At 38.7% G+C, this 24,145-nt stretch overlaps 2 protein-coding genes across 6 annotated transcripts in view; one reads left to right on the forward strand and one right to left on the reverse strand.

Annotated features, from left to right (window-relative positions):
- Nucleotides 1-3,222, forward strand: part of ckap5 (cytoskeleton associated protein 5) — a 51,542-nt gene extending 48,320 nt beyond the window's left edge. For all 5 annotated transcript variants that reach the window (XM_044192370.1, XM_044192371.1, XM_044192372.1 and 2 more), the window contains one exon: nt 1,355-3,222. In XM_044192370.1, the coding sequence (XP_044048305.1) occupies nt 1,355-1,609 (255 nt within the window). In that variant the 3' untranslated portion in view covers nt 1,610-3,222. The remainder of the gene's footprint in view (nt 1-1,354) is intronic.
- A 2,636-nt stretch (nt 3,223-5,858) lies between these two features.
- Nucleotides 5,859-12,246, reverse strand: LOC122874475 (homeobox protein DBX1-B-like). The gene is made up of 4 exons (XM_044192375.1): nt 11,386-12,246; nt 10,681-10,764; nt 6,665-6,867; nt 5,859-6,512 (listed from the first exon to the last, which is right to left on the reverse strand). The coding sequence occupies exons 1-4, from the start codon at nt 11,753-11,755 to the stop codon at nt 6,186-6,188; spliced, it is 984 nt and encodes a 327-aa protein (XP_044048310.1). The 5' UTR covers nt 11,756-12,246; the 3' UTR covers nt 5,859-6,185.
- Between the last annotated feature and the right edge of the window lie 11,899 nt (nt 12,247-24,145).

Here is a 24,145-nt window from a genome sequence, read left to right on the forward strand (position 1 = left end):
TTGTTTTTTTCCCATTACTAAATAATTGCTTTTTAAAAAATATTTAAAAAAAAGAATCAGAACAGGATTAGAATTTATTTATATTTTAAATATAGCCTAACTAAATGTTGTTTCTAGAGCAACAACAGTAATGCTTACAACAGCAAAGTCACACAAACAAATCAAATGTCAATATTTATTTATTTAATAATTTTTATTTATATAGCGCCAACAGAAGTTATCTCACTGCACTTTTCCTATAGAGCAGGTCTAAACTGTTCTTTAATAATAATGAACAAAATAATCCTGACATCACAATACGGAGTGAAGTTTAGAAACAATGAAGAACACAGACATTAGTCAGTATCAGTCATTCATCCTGTCCTCTGTCCTCCTCTGATGTGACTTACTGCCTGCAGGTACCGCTGGTAGAGGGAGGAGGGGCTGGTTTGTCTCAGCCAGCAGCTAAGTTTACAAGAGTTTGCCAAATTTAAACAGTTAGACTACATACAGACAGCTTTTGTTTTAGCTTGTTTGTAACAATTCGCTATTAGCCAAGGTAGCGTGCGCTGTTGTTGTGTAAAACATAGCGGTGGAGGATGAGAGACTGCAGACAGAGCAGATTAAAATATTACTTTGCTACATGTTTACATGTTTACGCTTGTTGAACAGGTGTATTGATAAAGTATTAGCTTTTTTACTCACAAAGGTTTTATTGCAGTTACATTAATGAGCGTAGGTGTCGTCAGCTCGAGTATTCTTCGCACCTGGTACTGTCTCCACTGCGGCCTCTCTGTTGAGAGTTGCACATGACAAACACACGGAGCGAAGTCAGTGAACAGCAGAACAGAGATGAGAAAGAAGTGAGATGGCTCACTCCCTAGCTACTTCCATCATCAGCTCCGCTTCATTCTTCTTTTTTTTTTTTTTTTTTTTTTTTTGAGAGTTGAATTACTAGTCCGACGTGGCATTTTACTTCCTGGATGGTGGTGGAGAGCATTGTCTTACATGTTGGTCCATAATCTTCCATAGGTGTTCAACTGGGTTGAGATCTGGTGACTGTAAAGGCTGTAGCATTTTATTCACATAATTTTCATACTCACCTAACCATTCAGTGAGCCCTGGTACAAGGAAGCATCTTTATTTGATATATTTCTCCTCTTTTATTCAGGTTTGTCCTCCTTTAATTTTTGAAAATGTAGTTGCCATCATTTTCCTACACATTGAATCACAAAGGTCTCCAACCCCCAAGTTGCTCTTTAAGCTTTAATGTTTGCACAGTTTGAACAGCAACATTCCTGAGTAATATTTACTGTATTCACATAATAGAAGCCAACGTATCTCTTCACCTTCTTCCTCTCTCCACCTGCGGCAGGGTGTCGGAGGAAGCGAGGACGAGCCTCAGCAGCGACCTCCCATCTCCTCCCTGCTATCCTCTAAGCCGTCGGTGGCCTCCTCCACTGACATGCTCCACAGTAAGCTGTCTCAGCTCAAAGAGTCCAGAGAATTGTACCAGCAGGAACACAACGCACACTCCCCGACACATGCACACCCCCGCTCGGCTTCACCGGCAGCCAACCTGGACGACCTGAAGAAACGTCTTGAGAGAATAAAGAGCAATCGGCAGTAAGGAGCACCTCATCTCCTCCGCAAAGCTTGTGGATTTCAGCTGGTAGAAAATACAACATCCTCTTTTTAACTCACTTTGTGTTTATATTCATGTTCTGGTAAATGGAAATAGAAAGCACTAACGCCCACCCCTCTGTATCAACAAACCAGGTAGCAACAGACAAACACACCCTCAAGTTTGAACCTGACTCCACCCACTGTGCCTGTAAGTTATTAGATTAGGGTGCGTTTCATTTCTGATTGTAGTTAAGGCTGTGTCTGGGATTTTTAGCTACTACACACACACTGCAAACCATCCAAGTGTTTTTAGCTACTATTAAAACTTATCAGAAAGATGTTCTATTTAGACATCAAGTAATTTTCGTCATTTTCATGTGTCAGCCATCAAGGCAAAAAATATGAAAAGCTGTTGTTCTCAGTCTGTACAGTTTCATCTTGATGAACAAACTGTCACACCCACCCCACCCTCCCTCCTATCCCGCCCCAGCCTTCTCTTTCAGGGTGCCCTCCACTCTCCTGTAAACACTTTTCACTGTATTATAATAATAAAATAGTGAACTTACTCTCCCCATCTCTGTTTTAGTGTCTCGACACAATGTGTTTGTACATACTTAAAGGTTAACCACTTAACTGTTATGAAGCGCTTTTCAGTGGTTGCAGTAAAAAACAAAAGTCAAATGTTGTTTCTTCCTGTTTTACCGTGACGTACCACATTACTAGTGCTTTGTTTGTATGGAGAATCACTGCTGTAAAGAGCTGAAGTCAAATTTGTAGCTGTATAAATACAGCGTGTGACTTCCCCCTTGTGGCTGAACACGGTCATTGAAGCTCCAGCACTTACTTCATCATCAATAAAGTGTCTGATATCCATTTCAGACATTTTTGCTCTGTCTATACAGCCACAAAATACGTTGAACTGCATTTACACAGTGACATCAAGCCCTCTGTCGTTTTTCTGCCCCTGATGGCGTTCAAACTGACAAGGCCACAGCTGTATGCTGATGCTGAAGGAAGTTCTTTGTTTTAAATGTTTGGTCAAGGTTACATAGGCAATCTGTCCAGTTTTATTCTGAAAGTGTTTTGTGGCCTTCTGGTGAGAGTTTGTTTGAAATCGAAGGAGGATTGAAAACCACAGATTTTAGAGGGCAAAAAGTTTTCAGATTTTGCCTCCCAGCCAAACTCGAAATGATCAACTGTATTTTTTGGCTGTGATGAAAACCTGCAGACTTAAGGTGGTACAGGCTTAAAAATTACTGCTTTTTATTTTGGAGGATTAGTGACAAAATTTAGTGCAACCTGCTGTCGCTTTTCAGCCAATCAGGATTTAATCTGTCCCCTCTTATAGCCAGCTGAGCTGCTTCATTCAGGTCCAGACCAAGCAGAGCTGTAGACAGGTGTGTGTGTGTTTTTAAGCTGTTTGTTGGATTGTACTGTGGGTTGACATTTGGCTGTAAATACTCTATGTAATGTCCCCCATTAACACCTCCTTTCAGTTATTTAACAGCAGCCACTCTGTTGTGTTTGTAGGCTTAAAGAGCATGGCATGAAGTCAGTGATTTGTTTTTATTTTTTCATGTAAATAAAGTTTGCATTAATAAAACACTGTTTAATTAAGACATTGTTTTTCTGATGAATACGCCGATGATGATGGCCCTGCCAGTCATCTGTTCTGTAGCCTAGTCTTACATTGTTGCTTTCCAGCTTTTCTTGTATAATCCATAGTGAACAATAGCAATAAAGTCTTGTTTTTGTTTTTTTACAATCCATCTTTTGAGTTTGCTGATTTTTATGTAAATGAATCTAAAATAACTGCATCTCGTTTATATATATTTTTTTTTTCATATGCATTTTACTGTAGTCTGGTGGGGGGCTGTTGCTGTGTCACTTAGCAGCTGAGCTACAGTTTATAACTGACTGAGCTAAACAGGAACTTGCCCCTTAAAGCCCCCCCCCCCAATAAAATACTTCTAGGGTCAGACATCCATGCTGATCCATGCTTTTTGCGTCTATTGGACTAAAGTATTGTAATATAATTAACCAAGGAGCTTGTCTAGATAGTTCAAAATGTTGCAGCAGTCAAAGACAAATCGCAGGGAGCACATTACTCCAGTGTTGGCCTCTCCATTGGCTGCCAACGTATGGGGCTTTTTTTTTTTTTTTTTGTCTTCCTATCTTTATTCAAGAGCGTGGTCTTTCCATTTGAAAGCATGACTCATTGATTTCACGTTCAGATTTGTAATGCTTTCCCTCCAAATCCTGCCTTCACACTCAAATATCCCCTGCTTGTGCTTACTGTGCGTTCAGACCGCCACTGGGGCAGCGCGTCAAAGTGACCGGAAGTCATTAATTTTATGTGTGAGCCGGCGGCGCGTCGAGGACAGTTGAAGTATGGGCAACTTTATGGTAATGAGCTATGACGCGGTTCGGCGTCAACCAACCAGAATTTAGAAGTCCTCCACTCGAGAGAACTCCAGTGAACACAATCGATTAACTTTGGTTCCGACCAAATATTAATTCCCAAGCAAAATGGAGGAGAGGCTGATAATTACTGTAGCGGATTCCCCAATAATCTACGATGGGTCCCTGTTTGGGTACAGGGACATAATTTAAAAAAAAAAAAAATGATGCGTTGACCAAGGTGTCTGACATGCAAAACAGTGCCTTCACATTTAAAAGATTTTATGAGGTTAACTTAAACCCTACTTGTGGTCAGTCTGCACAAATACCAATCAACATGCTTGTTTGCTTTGTGGCTTCTTTTTTAAAATAAAGTTTGCAAGACCAAGTAATTTGATCTACATCAGAACTTCCACGAGTCTTTTGCCAGCGTTGTTGGCAGAGCAGCGGGAGCCAGGCGGTGGTCTGAACTCACAACTGTATGCTTGTACTCGGATTTATTGCGCTCCAGCTTCAGCCTTTCTCCTTGCACTCAGGCTGCTGCTGTGCGCTCCTGAACACCTGCTCTCAGGTCTCCCGCAGCGAGGTAGGGAACATTTAATTTGGTCATCACCACACTACACCTGGTATTCTGTTGGTTGGGGGGTTTTGACAGGGTTGTTGCACGAAAAAAAAAAAATCAGAGAGCACCGCAGAAGTCTGAGAGCAGACGGAGAAGGGCTGAATCTGTGCAAGCGAAAATCTGTCTGAGTGGAGGCGCACAGTCTGAGCAGAAGCAGAGAAAATCTAAGCGCAAGCAATTGTATTTAGGGAAGGGTTTTGAGGGAAAGCATTACAAAATCTGAACATGAAATTGAGTCACACTCAAATTGAAAGACCGTGCTTTTGAATGAATAAAGATAGGAAAAAAAGCCCCATAAGTTAAGAATTATATGTAAAATTTGATGTATTACTTATCAGGTCTGCACATTGAAGTCCCTGAATTTCTGAAATATTGTGTCCATACCATAACTTAAAGTCTCTCAGCTCAGCTAACCAGTGTCAGCTGGATGTTCCCAAAACTCTGCTTACAACATAACATTCTGCCCTTAAAAGCTACTGCAGTATAAGTAATCTGTCAAATATATCACCATACATCAAAATTGCAGTGGGAGCTGGTCTTATAATACAGATATGTTTATTTTTCCCCCAACTGTTCAGCCAGGTGAATGAACAGCTCACCTATTTATGTCACTGATGAGCTGACCTCCTGTCCCCCTTGCAGGCACTGGGCTTGTGGTATTCTCATTAATTAAAACATGGTTTGCTATAAATGACTTCTTCAATTTGTCAGATAATTAGCAACCCTCTTTCTGGAGTCAAAAATGAACAGATGAGACACCTTTAAAATGTAATAACACAATTAGTTGACACGTATGATAATGTTGCTTTTATCAGACCATAAACAATGAAACTTAGAAATTGATAAATTATATGAGCTGCAGAAATCGGTGCTTATATTGAGCTCTATGATCTTAAACCTTGGTGCAGTAGGTTGAAGTTAAACCTCAGATACCGCACAGTAGCTGGGTTTAGACTAAACCACAGTTGCAGTCTGAACTTTATGAGGACACAGGAATGAGATTTAAGAGACAACATGATTCTGTTAGTCATTAGCTTAGCTTTGGTTTAAGGTTGAAGACGGGTCTAATCTCATGTTGTCTAGAACAGCCTATAGTGTTTATTTTAAAATATGTTGGAGCTATAGCTAATGCTGACAGGACATTAGATGCCCACAGAGTTACAAATTAAGCTTAATGCTAATGTTCCAGTAGTTTCATATCAGTAGGACACTTAACATTAATACTAAATGAGACTTTTCAATATTTATTTGAGAAAATATAAAGAATACAAATATGTATGGAAAGAACAATTTGTATATTTAAACATTTAAATCTACAAATATCTAAAATAGCTCAGTATACCTTATTTACTGTATAAAGATATACTGAACTGCATATAAAAGTAATATAAACAACACTGTACAGAAATATGGCACTGAAAGCCTGAGAAAATACAGCTATGTACAGAACAAATTCAAACATTTCTGGTATTTTTTTCCATTCACCAGTTTCTTTGATAACTCTTTTTTTCTCCTGGCATCCTTTACAACTCAGATGTCTGAATCTTGTAGCAAGGTCTTATGAAACTGTGATTTCTTCAATGTCTGACTTTGAGTGCTCTGACTGTTTGCTGGACTGTGACGGAGAGGAAGGATTGTGATGATGATGATGATGATGATGGTGGTGGTGGTGAAGAAGATGTGACTCCTGGCTGTTCAGCTGTACTTGGCTGGTGGGTGCAGTCCTGTCCAGCCTGTGGCAGTAGGTGCTGCCTACATCAGTGAGGTCTGGGTGGGGGTTGGTTTTGGTGGGAAGGGTCTGCTGGCGACAGCCGCCTGTCGACAGTAGCTCCCTCTCCTTGGAGTTCCTCCATTTCATCCTGCGGTTCTGAAACCAGATCTTCACCTTCACAGGACACAGAAAAAAACAATATGTCAATATCACAGACCTCCTCACCACTACGATCACCCGTGTTCACAGCTGGATTGGGGTACAAAATGGACAGAAAATATCCCTACAAGCCAGTTTAACAAAATCAAATAGTCCTTGGTGTGTACCTGGGAGTCTTTAAGTCCCAGTTTACTGGCAAGTTTCTTCCTGTCTGGTTTGCTTATGTATTTCTGCCTCTGGAAAGTTCTCTCCAGGGCCTTCCTCTGGAGGTCTGAGAACACAGCCCGCCGCAGCATGCCCCTCCTGGGCTTCCCTCTCTGGGCCAGGGGCCATGAAAACGTTCCCGGGACAGGAATCACAGTGGAGGAGGCTGGAAGGACAAAACACAAGACAGAGTAGAGGCTTAATAGCCAGCCCCATTTGATCTGATTTTGCCCATGGAAACATATTGGACAATAGTTGTTATGCATTCTGTAACTGGCTGATGATATAAAATAAATTAAATATAATTCATTAAGGCCCCTGGGGTCCCTGTACCCAACTTTGAGGATACCGATTCTTCTACAAAACATATCCCAGGCAGGGCTGTAGCTGGGATTTCAGAAGTACTGAAGTCATAAATCTGAAATTCCCCAATGCTCTCCCTCAAAAAATTCTGACCACCATTCTAACACCAAAACGAGTCTTTGAGATTTTTATATACTCAACTGATCAATATGTTTTCTGTAAATAAATACTGGTACAAAAGTCTAAATGTTGTTTCAAACCCTTCTCTCCTTTACCAAGAATAACATTCTAGTTGGGCAGTGGTGAATGTTTTATGTATTTATTTATTTTCTTGGTTTAAAAACTTCTCAAGACATTCTCTTACTTATATTTTTGCTCTTTTGTTGGATTTTTATGGTTTAAAAACAAATCAGTTGTTTTTGTTTTGACAACTGGTTTGAAAAGTAGTCAAATTTTAATATATACTACATCTACAAATATTAAAATTATTGTGAATTTTAGCTACAGAACACCTCCTAGTTGCTAAAACAGTACAGAAGACATGACTCCAGTGTCATCAGGCTGCATTTTGTATATATGAAAAAAATATATATTTTAGTAGGTTTAATATAAGATGTGTGCTGCAGGTCCTGGAAAATTTCTTAAACTAGTTGTAGTTAAGGTCATTATCTAAAAGCAAGCCATTAAATTGGCTTTTAATTTATATTTACATGCCTTAAATGTTAAATAGGTGAGACATTTACCACTCATTATAACAGAAATGACAGTCACAGGCAGCATCTGTAGGGATCAGTATCCATGAACGGCTTTAAGAACTCACTTTATGAACCATAATCTGATATTTAACATAAAAATATTACATTACATTTCATGCAAATTATTATATAACTTATGTTTATTCTTACTATATTAGTAGTTAAAGGATACATCAGCAGTAAATCACATGTCACAGAAAGCTGCTGCTGGTGTGACATCACTGATTGGAGAGAACTGCAGCAGCCGTTTTCTGCCTAAATGTGTTTAACTCTGGATTTACTTGTTAAAATATTTTGCAGCCATTATGAATCCAACAGCGGATGTGATAATGATTATGAGTCAGTGCATAATATCAGTTTAGAGTCATATTGTTGCATGCTTTCCTTTACCCTGCAGTTGTTTCATTATCAGCTGCTAAATTGTTTTTCACAATTCATTGTAAATTTTAATAAATTAGCAATTATTAACATTTATAATTTTCAACTGTTCAGACAATTATAATTTTGTCCTCTGCTAAAGAGTTTTTCTTTTTCCATCTCGAGCATGCGGATTGCAGGTTGATTCTTATCAGTTTTACACTGGTAAAAATATACAGCAGAGATGTTTTGTTGGATCAGTTTGTTTATAACAACATAAAAATGTGATTGTGGAGAGTAATTGGCAATTGCTACCATTTTATTTTATATTCAATGCCATTTAGATGTAAGGTGAGTGCTTCTTTTTCATTTACTGTATGCCTTCAATGTGTCTAAAACATTAGAATTCAAAGGAATTAATCAATCAATATATCCATCCATCATATTTACTTTTTTTTCCAATCATATTTTCTTGACGCTCTTGTTTTCTTACCATCTTAGTTGGTTTGAAAGAATGTTTCTGAATGGATACAAGTTTGAATTTCACTTAACTAGAAGCGTTTATGCTGAGGTCTGCTAAAGTTGGATTTTTAATTTTTTAATTTTTTGGTGAGTGTATTTTACGTCTGTCAGCGTTCTCAGAATGTGTCATTCCTTCTTGTTTCCATCATCAGCACACAGGCTCCCTGATGCTACCCATAATATTGTTCTGCTGCAATCTGGTGTTTAAAGCCCAATTTGTCCAGCAGTGGAAACAGAGCCTATGCTAATGAGACGGGCTCTCCAAAGATCAGTTCACACTGCCTCTAATGAAGCATGAATGGGAATTGTATAGGCTGCAAATGCATAGAGAAAGGTGATTGTGTTGTAATGAATTGAGTGGAAAAGGCCGTCGACAGGCCAGTATATTACAGGCCCATTAAAGACAAGTCTGTATAATGTCGAGCTAATAGAGAGTCTTCACTCAAGGATTCAGAAAGCTTAGGGCTGTTCACAGTGTTATACACCTGCATGTAAGTATTATTACCAATAAATATATAAAAATATATATTGTATATATTATTGAAATGACCGATATGCTGGTCAATGTTGGAAAATAAATCTAATTAAATCCGGGTTCAAACCTGTGAATTTAACAGAGATCTTGTGAGCAACAAATCTTCAAGGTGTGTGTGTGTGTGTGTGTGTGTGTGTGTGTGTGTGTGTGTGTGGTTTTTGGCTCCTATTGGTCACGGTGCTGGGAGCTTTGTGGGCAGGCAGAGGGGCTTGGTGGGAAAACGACGGTGCGTGAAGAGGCGCTGAGTTCCTGAGCTGGGAAGATACCCGCCTCACATTTAGACCATGACAAACGGCACTAATATATTTAGAGCGTGACAAACTGGACCAATTTGTAGATTAGGACAACTGGTGCTAATGTCAGCAGTCAGTGCGTCGCCTAAATAGACCTTTAAATTGGCAGAGCTGATTCCAAGCTGTCCGGGGTATTCCCATGCTAAAAGGCTGACAACGCCTCTAAACAGCCGACTGAGACCTCACCATCTTCATCTGCTGGTAAAATGTGTTTTCACATATGATTACAGATGCTGTAAAATCCAAACTCTTTGTGCTGAGTTTGCCAATAGCCAGAATTGGAGGCTTGAAGGCCTATTCAGTTTCATTATTTTTAACGTTTTCTCCCACAGAAGTGTGCTTTGTGTGAAAAAGTATTTCAAACACATGAGTATCTCTTGAGTATGTCTAGTCAGAGATTACCTTCCACCAAGAAAACACTTGTCTTATTTTTAATTAAAGTCAAGTATTAATCAGATATATCAGCGAATTAATTAATATGTTCATCAATATCAGTTTGAAATGTTCATTGTATCATAGACATGTTGAATGTACTGTAATGCACATATGGTGGCGCCATGAGTTATTTACCATTATTACAAGCTTGTGGTTTCTTACTCAAACATAAATATTTGGATTTGTTTTTTTAGCCTAACAACCACTCCATTTATTTCTCTGTGGATGAAAAGTGTTGTAATGCTGTTTGTTTACTCATCACTGAAACACTGGGTGAGGCAGAGGAAAATGAAATTCCACTGACTGAGGAGTTTTTGTTCCAGACCAAAGTACAGAAAGTGAGCTATTGATAATCAATCCCTGATTGCAAATTGATCAAATTGCCTTTCAGCAAATCACAAACTGTGCCAATTGCGTTTATTATTAGTATTTATATGAGTATTAGTATTTGGTGTTCTCCATCATGGCATCATATTTAGATCTCTGGGTCTGCAGCTGAGACACAGCTGACATGCAACCCCACTTAGTGGCAGAAAAATGCTGATTTCACCTGTTTGTGCATTATATTGTAAACAGATGTAGATAAGAGCTGAATGCCCAAGTGAAAATGAGGTATATATCCTCAGATTAGTGCCCAACATAAAGTGATACGTCTCTCTTATAAAGAAGTGAGGAAACTATCAAAATCACACATAAATCAGCTGTAAATGAACAGTGCCATCTGTCTTGGAGTTTTGAAACTACTAATGTCAATACATGGCACGGGTAAGTCCACCAACCTGTGAAGTAGGAAGCTCTGATGAAAGGATGGAGGCTTCCATCAAAGAAAGGCAAAGGGAAGTACTTAGTCTGAAGACTCTGTACTGAGGAGCAAGCAGAAAAATAACACAAATTGACTTGACATCTGTGCTATTTCAAAGCAGGAGAAATAATATGAACAGAAAAATATATCAATGTATCAAAAGGGTAAATAAAAAGGAATTATAGCTTCATAAAATATTTTAATAACAAATATAGTAATAACTGTACCTAGGAAAAACATATAAAAACACATTCATATCTGATGCACCTCAGCATGCTGCTAAATATCATTTTAAGTCTAATGCATGTTAATTTATTGACCATTAACTAATTTACTGGGCAAACAGTTTTATGGAGTCAACAGAGTTAACAGAATCAATATATGTTTCCTATTTTTGCTATAATCAATATTCTGATACACTATATGTTTATCTGTCAATAATAGTGAGAGAGTAGCATCAATTTGCAAGCCTCAGTGGGAAAAAGGTGCATTGGAGTTGATATTGTAGATATATTGTAAGATTTTTAAAAAGTAGGCCTATACATAATAATAATTAAAAACATAAATAAATACATACGTACATATTTTGGTATATTGTATTATTTATTTCTAACAGTAGCTATAGTACTGTAATACAAATCATAAGCTATCCATCATCATCCAGTTTTTTCCTCATACTCACCGCTCCGTGTAGATGGTGCCAGTATCGCACTGACGCCGAACTTGAGGTAGCCGGAGTCCGGGCAGGCAGCCTGCGGAGAGCCGGGGCTACTGCGGTTCGGCTGGCTGGAGCTCTGAAGCACAGACAGCTCTGTGCTGGGTCCCAACGCCCGGGGAGAGGCGCCCGGCCCGGGGCTGAGCGGGAGAAGGTCCCCGGGACTTCTGGAAGAGAAAGTCCGATGTACGAAGCTGACAGGCTGGCTTAATCGAAGGAGATCTTCTACTAGGAAGCCTGAAGGGAGTGACCGGGTCAGGGGCGAGGAGAGAGCCGCAGGGGGACGCAGTAAGCCCGGGTAGAGAGGAGGCGAAAGAGCGCTGCAGGGAAACATCATGGTTGTCCGACCTGGAGAAGTTTCCTACTCTTTTAGCTGTTGTCTTCAGGAAAAAATAAACCTAAACAACACAAACTCACTATGTGTTCTCTATATCTCTGTGCACTCTTGGAGAGGTTTTATAGGCTACAGGGGGAGTCACGCCTACACACACTCAAGCACACGGACACGTGCACGCGCACAAGTTCAACTTTCAGCCCACTCTGTTTACTCTTTGAACACAAAGTTCAGGGAAAGGGGATTGGTCAACTGTCCTCTGCTTCATTTGTGATTGGACCTCAACCATAAACAGTTATACTGCCCTGCTAGTTTTATCCATTTTATTTCTTTGATTGTTTTTGAGCAGCTGATTCAGAAATGTCGTTATTTCACCAATGAAAAAAATGAGACAGGCTACATGTAGTCTACACCAACAGGAAGACAGTGCATGTTGAGAAACGGCCTACTGCACTGCCTGCAAAACTTTTGTAACACGGCAGCAGAGGATTGCACCATTGAGTCTGGTTCTGTCCAAGGTTTCTGCCTCTTAAAGGAAGTTTTTTCTTGCCACTGTCGCCAAGTGCTTGCTCATGGTGGGATTTGTTGGGTCTCTGTAATTAATATTATAAAGAGTACGGTCTAGACCTGCTCTATAGGAAAAGTGCAATGAGATAACTTCTGTTATGAATTGGCGCTATATAAATAAAATTGAATTGAAAAATAGTGGCCCAAGTGGGAATTGATTCTGAACTGATAAAAATCAATACTATAATAATTTGATTAGACAATGTACCTTTGTGATAGCTATGAGGTGTTGGCTCAGTGCAGGTTGACAACATAAAGCTGAATGTGTTCCTCCTGTCCCCAAATAAAGTAGGCCTGCTCTAAATAACTACGCACAATCAACTAATCATTCATATGAATGCAGCATTTAGCCACCCGCAAAAAACACTGACACAAACTAAACGCTTCAGTCCAGGCAGAGGAACAACATATTCATTGTCTGAGAAAATTCAAATAAAATGAGTTCAGAAAAAATAATATAGCCTATTTTTTTTTTATTCAGCATGCATAACTTACAAAGCTTTTAGATGCAAATGTATAATAATAACAATAATAATAATAACAACTCCGCTTCCCAAGCACACTCATTAAATCTGACCTTGGCCTGGCGCTTCTTCTGATCCCATTAAGCATGAAGTGACCATCGGCCGCGTGCCCACTGTCCCGTCTTTCATCCGTTTCTTGCTGTCTGTCAGAGCAGCATCAGTTCATGCTGAACGGAGTTTAACACCGCCCATTATCAAAGCATCTTGTTGGATGTGATGATGATGAATGTAATGACACAATTTAGGCTATTCACTTAGTTCTACAATATTGTAGACCCATGTCTCGTGTCTATCGTGGGAATATTTGCTACTGATGAGGACGATAATTAGCCTACATTTAAGCCACTAGAGAGAAACAAATCTAAAAATAGTTTTCTTATAATTTTGTCTTCACTCAGCACCTATTTTTCCATATGAATCACCAAGGCTTGTCTTGCAGGTCCTAATGTCACCAATTATCTGTCATTCAGTCTACAAGTTGGGGAGACAGGTGGCCTTTCCGCTTTGTTCTGGTCTCCTTTGATCACGGTGATCATCTGCATGTTCACTGTTGACTTGAATGAGTGTAAAATTAGTCAAAGTTCAGAAAAACACCCACTGCCCTTGATCATGACTCACTTAAATCGTGAAAATTGTCATTCAAAAGTATGACAGTAGGCTAGTTGCTCCAACAGGCAAATATTTTGGACATTGAGCTCACATAAACACTTAAATTCATCATGAGAGGTCAGTTTTACTTCTGTTTATATGTTGTCCCCAAACAGTGGGAGCAAGTAGCCACCAAGTAAACTCAAAAGCTGGAAAAATGAAATTGAAGGATATATGCTCCTAATTTAGGCTACCTTTGTAAAACATATTTCATGAGCTCTTGTGTCAATTTTTTCCGTTTAAATATTTGGCAATAAACCAAAATGACAAACTCTGAAAATTAACATGTGCTAATTAGGTTAAAGTCACTTTGAAAAAATGAACCAATAGGCTAACTTCATGCTGAATTAAAACAATACAGCTATATTACAAATTGGCAACTTATGTTAGGAATAATGCTCTCAGTATTAGCTTAGACACAGGTTTGTTAGATATCATACTCACCTTTGACCTTTTCTGAAAAACAAAGTACCATGGATTTGCATGGTTTCATGGAGTAAGTTTGCTGTTATGGCTAGTTTGGGACAAATTGTTATTTTTAAATAGGTTGTCACTGTAGTGACGTTCTGACAATGGGACCATTATAAACTGCAGTGGATGGACTTCAGAAAGACAAAGGTGAGAGATGAACAAAGAAGCTTTTAAAGAAGATTTGGTTTGGGACTTGAGGGATGGCGAAGTGAGTCCCTGAGGGCGCATAAGACCTGTGACTAATGGCATTTGAGCACGTGCTGCTCTTCCCCTCTATGTTCATTTTCCATGCAGGCTATATATCACTGAAACAAGCATAATTTCTCACACTCTTTCTCCAATGTTACTGACATTATGTTCAGTGAGCAGTGAAGATTTAGCATGCAGTAATAACTGAATAACCTGGCAACTCTTACTTCTATGCTCTTATTTCCTGTGGCTTCTGCAGCACCTGCAAACTGTTCACCTTCGTGGCAAACAGGTTCACACTGTAGCCACTATACTGTAACCATATCAAAAACATCTGCGATGAGCTACAGTTAAATAAACCATGAATGTATAGCATATTAATGACTTTAGATGAAAGGCCAAGCAATTTGGAGGCCAAATCATTTGATTTGTGTCCCAATTCCTACTGCCAGTCCTAACAGATTTGCGTTAAGAGGGTAATTTCACCCAAATTACAAAAAAACATTTTCTCACTTACTCCTAGTATATATCCATAGTTTGGGTTTTATTTGTTTTTGAGATTTCTGATTCAGAAATTAAACAGAGGTGAATGGAACTCACTGCATAAAATTACTTTTAATAAATTCAAATGCAACTTATCTGTAAACAATTTCTATTGAAACTTCTATTGAAGAAATAGTCCCTAAGAAAACTGTTGACAGGGTGTTTTATTGAGTATTAAGAGTTTCAGAGATGCTGTTTCTGGAAAACGGTGTTGCTGTGGAATTTGTACTTTTTTCTTTTTCTTTTTTTTCCGCTTTAACAATAAACTAGCAAACAAACCCTTTTAATGCCCCCGGACAATTGGGGCAAAACATTTTAAACTAAAATTGTCAATGTGGAAATGTGCCGAACAACAACCATTAAAAGAAAGTAAAATAAAATGTTTTTATATGTGTTTAGTACAGTGTCCTTTTTATAGAAAAGGGGAAGAGGGTGTACTAGAAAATAAGGGGAACAAATATTTCAATATATTCTATGTTATGTTTGTTATGTTGTGTTCCTCAAATTATTGTGGATTGCTATGCAAATAAAATATAATAACCCCTCCCAAAAAAACAGCAAAAAAAAAAGCAAATGAAACAGCATCAAACAAAAAAACATAATTTACTCAGACCTAGTAAAGAATTAAAGGCAGACTTCACGTATATAATTTGTCCATTTGGGATTTCCCTGGTGGCCACAGGCTCTAGCAGCATGCCTTTAACTTTCAGTTAAGTTAAAGGCAGAAATTTCAGTTAGCTTTTATCGTACTCTGGCCCAAATTTATATGCATTTAAATGCATCTCGTTTCAGTATAATCTTGTAAACTACTCATTCTGAAGACGTCGTGATGAAATGATCCGCTCTTCAACAAAAGGAACCAATCATTAAATGTGCAACAGATTTGCTGAGTGGCAGTCTTGCTGGGAAATACGACACCTTGACCAAAACCCCGCTCAGAGAGAGAGAAATTGTTGCCTTCAAAGCATTTTATTCCTTCAGAAAATCCCTCTATTGTATTGAAGTGGAGCAGATGGTTCCCTGGGAGGGAGTATGGGCATCAGCAGAACTAATTTCTCCTCGTGGTCCAACAGACAGACTGGCCTGCTGCTCGATTCTTAACCAGCACAACAGCTGTTGGTGAATTAAACACCAGTTAAGACACATTTTAAAGCTATTAGCCTCTTGAAGTCTTACAACATGAACCCTCCCCACCTAACTCCCTGAATTGATTACACATGCAAAGAGGGGAAAACAACTAAAGCTGTGTCTATGGTGAAGTAATAACTAGTTAAGACTCATGTCAAAGCTCTCCAAGTCTTAAACATGTACCAAACAAACAAACTGACGATACATATGAACTCCCAAACACTTTCAAATGAAGGCATGTGAGAGATGAATGACTAACTAGGACCCATTAAAGTCTTTTCAAAATTATGGTGATAAATGTTTCACAAGAAGCAGTCTCTTGTATTTGTGTTAAAGTTGTTTCCCTCCACCTGTCTTTCATTTAGGCAACAGGAACACAGGCAATATTTTACAATGTCGTATTAGGGCCATTGTAGATCAAAAAATGAAAAAATATATTATGGAGTAGAGAAAAAAACTTGGGATATTCTCTGAAATTAAAGTGGTAAATGTAGGAGAAAAAAACTCGAGCCTTCAACCTATTTGAGTGAGTTTTCATTTGACAGTGACCATAAAGTATGGAAGTGTTTAGAAAATTGTTAGAATGAGTAAAAAGAGTTTGTTTGCATGCATGCATGTGTGTGGGATCTAGACTAACTGTGCACTCTTCTCATTTCTGGACTCACTCAATTAGTGTTGGTGATGTTATGACGCACACACACACACACACACACGCAATTAGAAGACAACCGTTTTGATATTATCTCGCAATGTCTCTTCAAAGTCCAGATGCTTATGACAATATGGTGATTCTGAGCTAAATCATGAGAAATTCCTTAGTGCTAAGTGAATCCAAAGTATAATTTGATTAGGTCATCCACTTTGTACAGTGAGGGATGTGATTCCTTGATGGAACCCCCCCCCGATATTTAAGTTTTTCTTGCAAATTTACTACTTTAATCTCAGAGAATATCCAAGTCCCCCCCTACACAAATTTTCAAATCAAATTTATTTAGCACTTTTTTTTTAAACTGAGTTGATCACAGTGCTGTACAAATTAAAGTCAACAGCACAGCACAACAATAGCAAGTAGACTTACATTAGTAGCAAAGAAGCACACAAGCACTGAAAGTGATACGGCACAAAAATGATAATAGAAATGATAGAATACCAGGAAATATCAAAATACTGTATGTGCACAAATGTAAAACAGAAACAGAATAAAACTTGTAAGATCAATTTATAAAAACTAAAGTATTATAAAATACCTAAACCACTATGTGTTGTGAGACATGTCAAGCAGGGTAGCAGGAGAAACCATGGATAGGACCCAAATGCAGACACTGAGGTGGAACAGGTGAAGTTCAGTGATTTTAATGGAAAAGAAAACTTACGCAGGTTACTGGCAAGCAGAGGTCAAAACTAACGAATAAGTCCAACACAGGCAAACAGATATGATGGGGAGCAGGCAGAGTCCAAAGTCCAAGGAAATCAGGCAGAGAGTCCAAACCATAAAGTAAATCCAAAAAGTACTAGAAAGAGTTGGAATGCTTGACACATAGAACAATGACGATCTGACAAAAAGACAAGGGAAGCACACAGACTCAATACACTCAGGTGAAGGGAGACAACGAGACATAGTTGGGACCAGGGCGGAGCAAACAATCAAAACTGGTGGGAAAAGCAAACAAAGACAGGAAGCAAAACTACCAGACGCATGCGGGGAAAAGAGCATTTCAAAATAAAACAGGAAATACTATACATAACCCCTCAAACCATGACACTATGAGCATCCAAAAGCCATTGAAAACATGTAGGTCTTGAGATTTGTCTTAAAAGTGTCAATGGAGGGTGAACATTTGATCGAGAGTGGAAGGCTATTCCAAAGCTTTGGAGCTGCCACCGCAAAGGCACGATCTCCTTTACCCACTAGGCTTGATCGTGGAACAATTAAAAACAATTTTTGTGAAGATCTAAGAGGCCTAGAGTTGGAGTAGGAGCAGAAAAGTTCTGAAATGTACAGGGGTGCAGCCCATGTGTGGCTTTAAAAACAAATAAAAGAATCTTAAAATCAATTATGTATTTGACAGGTAGCCAGTGCAGGGATGCTAGCACCGGTGTAATGCTGTCTCTTTTTCTGGTACCAGTTAGAAGTCTCGCTGCAGTGTTCTGCACCAGCTGCAGGCCAGACAAAGATGACTGGCCAGCACCCAGGTACAGTGAATTGCAGTAGTAAAGCCTTGAGGAGATTAATGCGGTGGCAACAGTCCTCATATTGTTGAGAGAGATGATGGGCCTAAGTTTGGCAATGTTTCTTAGTAGTAGCTAGCTATACTCCCTGTGGTGTTGGGGGGGACCAAAAACAATTAGTTCTGTCTTGTTATCATTTAACTGAAGGCAGTGTTTTGCCATCCAGCATTTCCGATCCTCGAGGCAGTTAAGGATGGATGTGATGGAGTTGGTATCCCCCGGATTCAGTGGAAAGTATATTTGTGTGTCATCTGTGTAACAGTGAAAGGAGACATTGTGCTTGCGGAAGATGGAGCCTAAACGGAGCATGTACAGAGCAAATAAAATAGGGCCCATAATGGAACCTTGAGGTACTCCAAAAGTGATAGGGGCAGTAGAGGAGGAGAGGCTGCCAATGTTAACAGAGAAAGTCCTGTCGGTTAAGTAGGAGGCAAACCACTTAAGGGCAACACGGTCCTTAAGACTGTTTAATAAAATTCCACCACAGTCTAAAGACAATAGTAGGTCATTTGAGACTTTGAGAAAGGCAGATTCTGTGCTGTGACGTGCCCTGAAGCCTGACTGGAATTTCTCCATGATGTTATTGTGGTCTAAATGAGACAGAAGCTGTGTGTAGACAACTTTCTCCAGTACCTTGGACAGGAATGGGAGCTTGGAGATGGGATGGAAATGGTTCTGATTTGTCAAGATTAGGCTTTTTAATAAGAGGTTGGACTATTGCATGTTTAAAACAGGATGGGCCAGCACAGCCATTTGTTTTCAAGGAATATTACTCCCCTCCACCGGCTCTGTAATATTATTTTTTTTACATACAATGGCCCTAATATGCCGTCGTAGTATTTTCCATTAAGATTAAAAAACACACTAAATAAAAGTCTATTACTGTGAATTTAAAGGTCCAGTGTGTAACATTTAGGAGGAGCTATTGGCAGATAAGGAATATAATATTTAGAACTATGTTTTCATTAGTGTGAAAATAAGAATCGCTGTGTTTTCATTATCTTAGAATAAGCCATTTATATCTACAGAGGGAGTGGGTCCCCTCCCGTTCATTCTTATGAAAGCTTCTATGAAAGCTCTCTGGTATAACATTATATATAACATTATACTATATACATGTATACAGAGCAAGCGCAACTTCCGGTTTAGCCCTCCACTGACATGAATGGGGATAAAATGATTTAATTGTGCAGCGCTTCTAGACTTTCCAAATGTAATCAGTGAGCGGTATTCAAATGGTTGCAAACTGCAATTTCACTGCTAGATGCCACTAAATTATACACATTGGACCTTTAAGTAATTATAGTGGAAATGTTCCACAGTAAGCTTGAATAGACTAAACATTGATACTAACACAATGACTAAGCAAAGTTAAATTTGAGATTTACTGGGATTATGCTGTTCAAGAAATAAGGCTATACTTGAACTAGCATGTTGTTACATTTGTTTCAGCTGCATGGGGTAATTACTTGTATAAACTTGTCTTTATTTAAAAAAAATCATGGAATATAAGTTTGTGTACTGTATATTATTTCTAGAACGTCTATTTTGATTCCATCAAGAGTTAGCTATATGCTAGCTTTTTTGTATTTAAGTCTAAATAAAACAGTGATTTGTTAAATTTGTTTTACATTCCCTTTCCAAAACCTATAAAATCAGTTAGTTATCAATTAGTCAACTTTTACACAATTTTACCTTCATACCGGCTAACTTGGTTAGCTAGCATGCTACATGAAACTTTGTTATATATAGGCTCCTGCATGGCATCATTCAGCTACTGTTATTTTACTCACCAGAGGCAAAAACAACTTTCATTTGCTTATTTTTTTAACCGCATTAGGCCACAGTGGTATGGTATTTGATAGCAACCAAAGCTTTATTAGAAATTACAAAAGGATAAATCCAAAATATTTATCCTTTTTTTTAAGATTTAAAGAGACAAAGGCTTTTTTCTAAAATTTACTTAATCACACACATTGTCTTTGTTGTTACTTTTGCCCCCCCTCTCAAAACCTAACACGGCAGCGGCGGATGGACGTCCACCATTGAGTCTGGTTCTGTCCAAAGTTTCTGCCTCTTAAAGGAAGTTTTTTCTTGCCACTGTGGCCAAATGCTTGCTCATGGTGGGATTTGTTGGGTCTCTGTAATTAATATTATAAAGAGTACTGTCTAGACCTGCTCTATAGGAAAAGTGCAATGAGATAACTTCTGTTATGAATTGGCGCTATATAAATAAAATTGAACTGAATTGAACTTTTGTGGCATGTAAAAGTATTGCCAATAGTATCTTCTCTCTCCTCTCTCTCTCTTACTTTCTTCTTTGCACCCACTCCCTCACTCTCCCTGTCTCTCTCAGTGTCTCTCGGCCAGAGCATCTGTTTCCAGGCAGTGTGGAACAGAGTGGATTAGTGGGGCCTTCAGTGTTGAAGTGCGGCGACAAGCATTAAAGCCATATTAACTTTCCATTAAACATCACATCGCTCTGTCGAGGGAGAGAGAGATAAAAAAGCTCCTTAGAGAGAGAGAGACAGAGCGCGAGAGAGCGCGAGAGAGAGAATGTTTGTGTATGTTCCCTCAATGTACTTTTTTGCGCTGAAAAAGAAAATGCAAAACAATACTTACTGATTGACACACTGAAAAATTTTACATTTAGATATGCAGTTTCTTAAGCACTGGCAAATACAAGTTTCTTGAGAATATTCATTATATTTTTCAGCAATCTCCACATATTATATGTTAAGGTTTCCAAAAATGATGGCTGTCAAACAGATTTAACAACACGTAAGTTAAGAAATGTCTTGAGTCTCCCAAAACTAATTGTCATAATATTCAATGTGTAGATGATTAGGCTACATGGCTACATTAGGATGAGAGATTAGATTATTAACTTTATATTATATTACTGTCACTGTTACTGTTTTTTTTTTTTTGCTTCCAAGAATTATCTTGTAAAATTACTGGTTTCAAGACATTTAACTGACTGAAAGTGAATTTCATGTTTTATAACTGCTCTAATCAATAATTCTTAAATTAGGAATGAATCAAATGACTACATGTAATGTGAAATGTGTTGCTCTAGTGATGAACCAAGAGAAAATTATCACCAACTGTTCCCTTCAGCGTTTTAGAGTCTTTCAACTCAATGCTTTTGAGATTTCTGCTTCCCACCTAATACAACAGAGGCGAATGGAACTCACTGCACTGAATAAAATTACATTTAAAAAATTCAAATGTAACCTATCTCGATTTTCAATGGGAATACTATTGAAGAAATAGTCGCTATGAAAACTGTTGACAGGGTGTTCTATAGATTATTCAGTGTTTCAGAGAGACTGATTATGATTCAGTCTCACCATTCTGACACCAGAGCTATAAGGAGACTGAAAACAAGAGATGAGGTGACATAAGGGGAGGTGGGATCAGTGGAAATGAGGATGAGATGATCACTTGATTTGTCAGTAGATGAAGTTTTTTTAGGTTATGTGCTTTTTAGCCACATTGGATCTAGGGATCGCAATGTCGGTCTGTCGGACAGTCCACCACTTTGGTCTAGACTGAAATATCTCAACAACTACAGGATGGATTGCCATGACATTTTGCACAGCCATTCATGGTCCCCAAGGGATGAATCGTAATTACTCTGGTGATCCACTGTCTTCTCCTCTAGTGCCACCACCAGGTAAAAGTTTTCACTTATCCTGTGAAACATCTCAACATCTACTCTATGGATTGGCACAACATTTTGTACAGTCATTCATGGTGTCCCAATGATGACTCCTAATGACTTTGGTGATCCTCCAACCTTTACTGTCATTGTGAGCGTATTAGCATGCTGATGTTAGGATTTAGCTCAAAGCACAGCCTCGCGCTGCTAGCATGGCTGTAGAGTCTTAGTTTTGTTTCTATTCACCGTGGTGCTATGCTCACTCTAAATACCCACCTCTTTTAATTGCAAACAACCAAGAAATATATGATGCATCACTTGTATGTCTGAGAATTTGTGCTAAGAAAGACCAGCAGTGGCTGGATATGGAATTACATATATATTAGGAATGAGTTACTAAGCAAAAGTTTATGTACATATTACATAAACCATATTACAACAGCAAGGCCTTGAATTTATTGTAGAATATTTTGGGGGGTTTTTAGCATGCAAAGTGAGTACCAGAAATTCAAAACTGAATCTTAAATGAACATCTCACTATAAAATACTCACTTGCCAGTGACCAGGCCCATGAATTTTCATCAAGCAGTGTGAGAGTGTGAGAATGTCTTCAGTATTTTGAATTCATACAATCTAAGTAAAACTTGACAGAAGCGATTAGCCCGTGTTGCTGACAAATATGAGAATTTGCTCGCCTCAGTGTCCCCATCATAGCCTCGGGACACTTGTGACATAGAGCACGCTCAGTGAATGCTCATTAGTTGTAGATTGGTCATGGGAGCTCAGAGCAACACATCACTGTGCTAACAATCTTTCCCATTATAAGAGCTTCCATTCTTCCATTCACAGCCCATTCTGCTCTAATCTTATTGGAGTCTCATAACGTTATGTGGCCCTTCAGCGGGAGGCTTAAAGCACCTGGCAGGTTGTTAAGAGGGGACCTTGTAAATGCCTGTGGTTAAAATGGGCTCTGGGGCCCAAATACAAGCCAAGCAGAGGGGAGGGGGACCGATTTGGTTGTCAAGTCCAGTTTACATTCAGTTTTGTGAGTGGAGTGGGGAAAGAGAAAGTGACCCAGTGCTCACACCAACTTGTTGCTTGAATTTACTTACTTCTGTTTTTTTGTTGTGCTATTCAGATGGTGCTTTGGACTAAGCGTCATCTCGGAACCAGAGGAAACTATGGTAGGCCTACATGGTGTGGACCACGAGTAATCACTGCACAAATATATTCAAATTTAGTCACCACATTACTAAATGACTGTATATTCAATTCAATTCCATTTTATTTATATAGCGCCAATTCATAACAGAAGTTATCTCATTGCACTTTTCCTATAGAGCAGGTCTAGACCGTACTCTTTATAATATGTTTCAACAGCAGTCATAGAAAGTATGCTGTATATTTGTTTAACAAGAGACTTCAGCTTTACAGCGGCTATAATTGATATTTTTCTGATAAAAAAATGTATCAAATGACAAAGCGAAAACAATGTGACAATGTAAAAGGGGTCGCTCGTAGTGATGAACCGACAGAGAATTATCACCTGAATCTGCAGCTCTTCTTGGCTTTATTGAACTTTATAGTGAGTTTCAGTACATTGTTTAGCCGTCTTGTCCGCAACTTGTTGTTTACTTTATTGTCACTCTCACTGTTCTCATAGGGTCTTTTAGACGCAGAATGTTAAGAATGTATCTGCATTCAAATCGTTGTAAAACGATAGCCGATGGGTTCCCGAGATTGCTAATTGGACTCTAAACCATGACTGGTGCACGGAAGCCCTGAAACACTGGCCGCTGCCCCCAGAGGGTAAAATGTCGTCAGATAATAGCCGATGGGTTCCGAGATTGCCAACATCTTGACTGAGACATAAAGAGACATAGCCCACTGCCCTTATCAGTTTTTTTCAGCTTTTTATGGTCCAAACACATCAGCAGTAGCAATATTTCACAAAGAATCCAAATTGTTTCAACTTTGAATGTCAGCCAACTTTGACATGTGGAATTATGCTTTCCACAATAGCAAAGGTGGTTGAACTCAACCACAAATATGTCACAGATCTCACCGCTCTTCACTGAGATCAGAGAGAGGTTCAGTATTTCCTTAGACCCCATACTAACCAAACTAATGCCAAAATAAATGCCATTAAATGTCAAAGAATACACTAGTGGAACAACATCAAGCCACAGAGCCTTTATGTGCAAACCAACAATAGCATTCCTTTTCTATATACAGGACTTTGAAGCCTGTGCATACAACTGATTATCAGTTCGAAATATACAACTGTCTCCTCTGTATAGCCTCACTAGAATGAAAAGAGGACAAAACTCAGACAATTACATAAAAAGAGCAAGCAATTTTAAGCCACATAGCGTTAAATTAAATAGCCTGACACTTCTTATAGAATCAACTGTAGACACACATATTAAA

The sequence above is a fragment of the Siniperca chuatsi genome, linkage group LG4 (assembly GCF_020085105.1).
Source record: "Siniperca chuatsi isolate FFG_IHB_CAS linkage group LG4, ASM2008510v1, whole genome shotgun sequence".
NCBI classification, from domain to species: Eukaryota; Metazoa; Chordata; class Actinopteri; order Centrarchiformes; family Sinipercidae; genus Siniperca; species Siniperca chuatsi.

Bases quoted from the DNA above. Each gene is read 5' to 3' on its own strand.
- LOC122874475 (XM_044192375.1), bottom strand. From the start codon at position 11,755: ATGATGTTTCCCTGCAGCGCTCTTTCGCCTCCTCTCTACCCGGGCTTA. The intron at 6,868-10,680 runs GTTGGTGGACTT...TTGTCCTTCCAG, and splicing joins CAGAGCTTCCTACTTCACAG to CCTCCTCCACTGTGATTCCT. The intron at 6,513-6,664 runs GTACACACCAAG...TGTCCTGTGAAG, and splicing joins TGGGACTTAAAGACTCCCAG to GTGAAGATCTGGTTTCAGAA.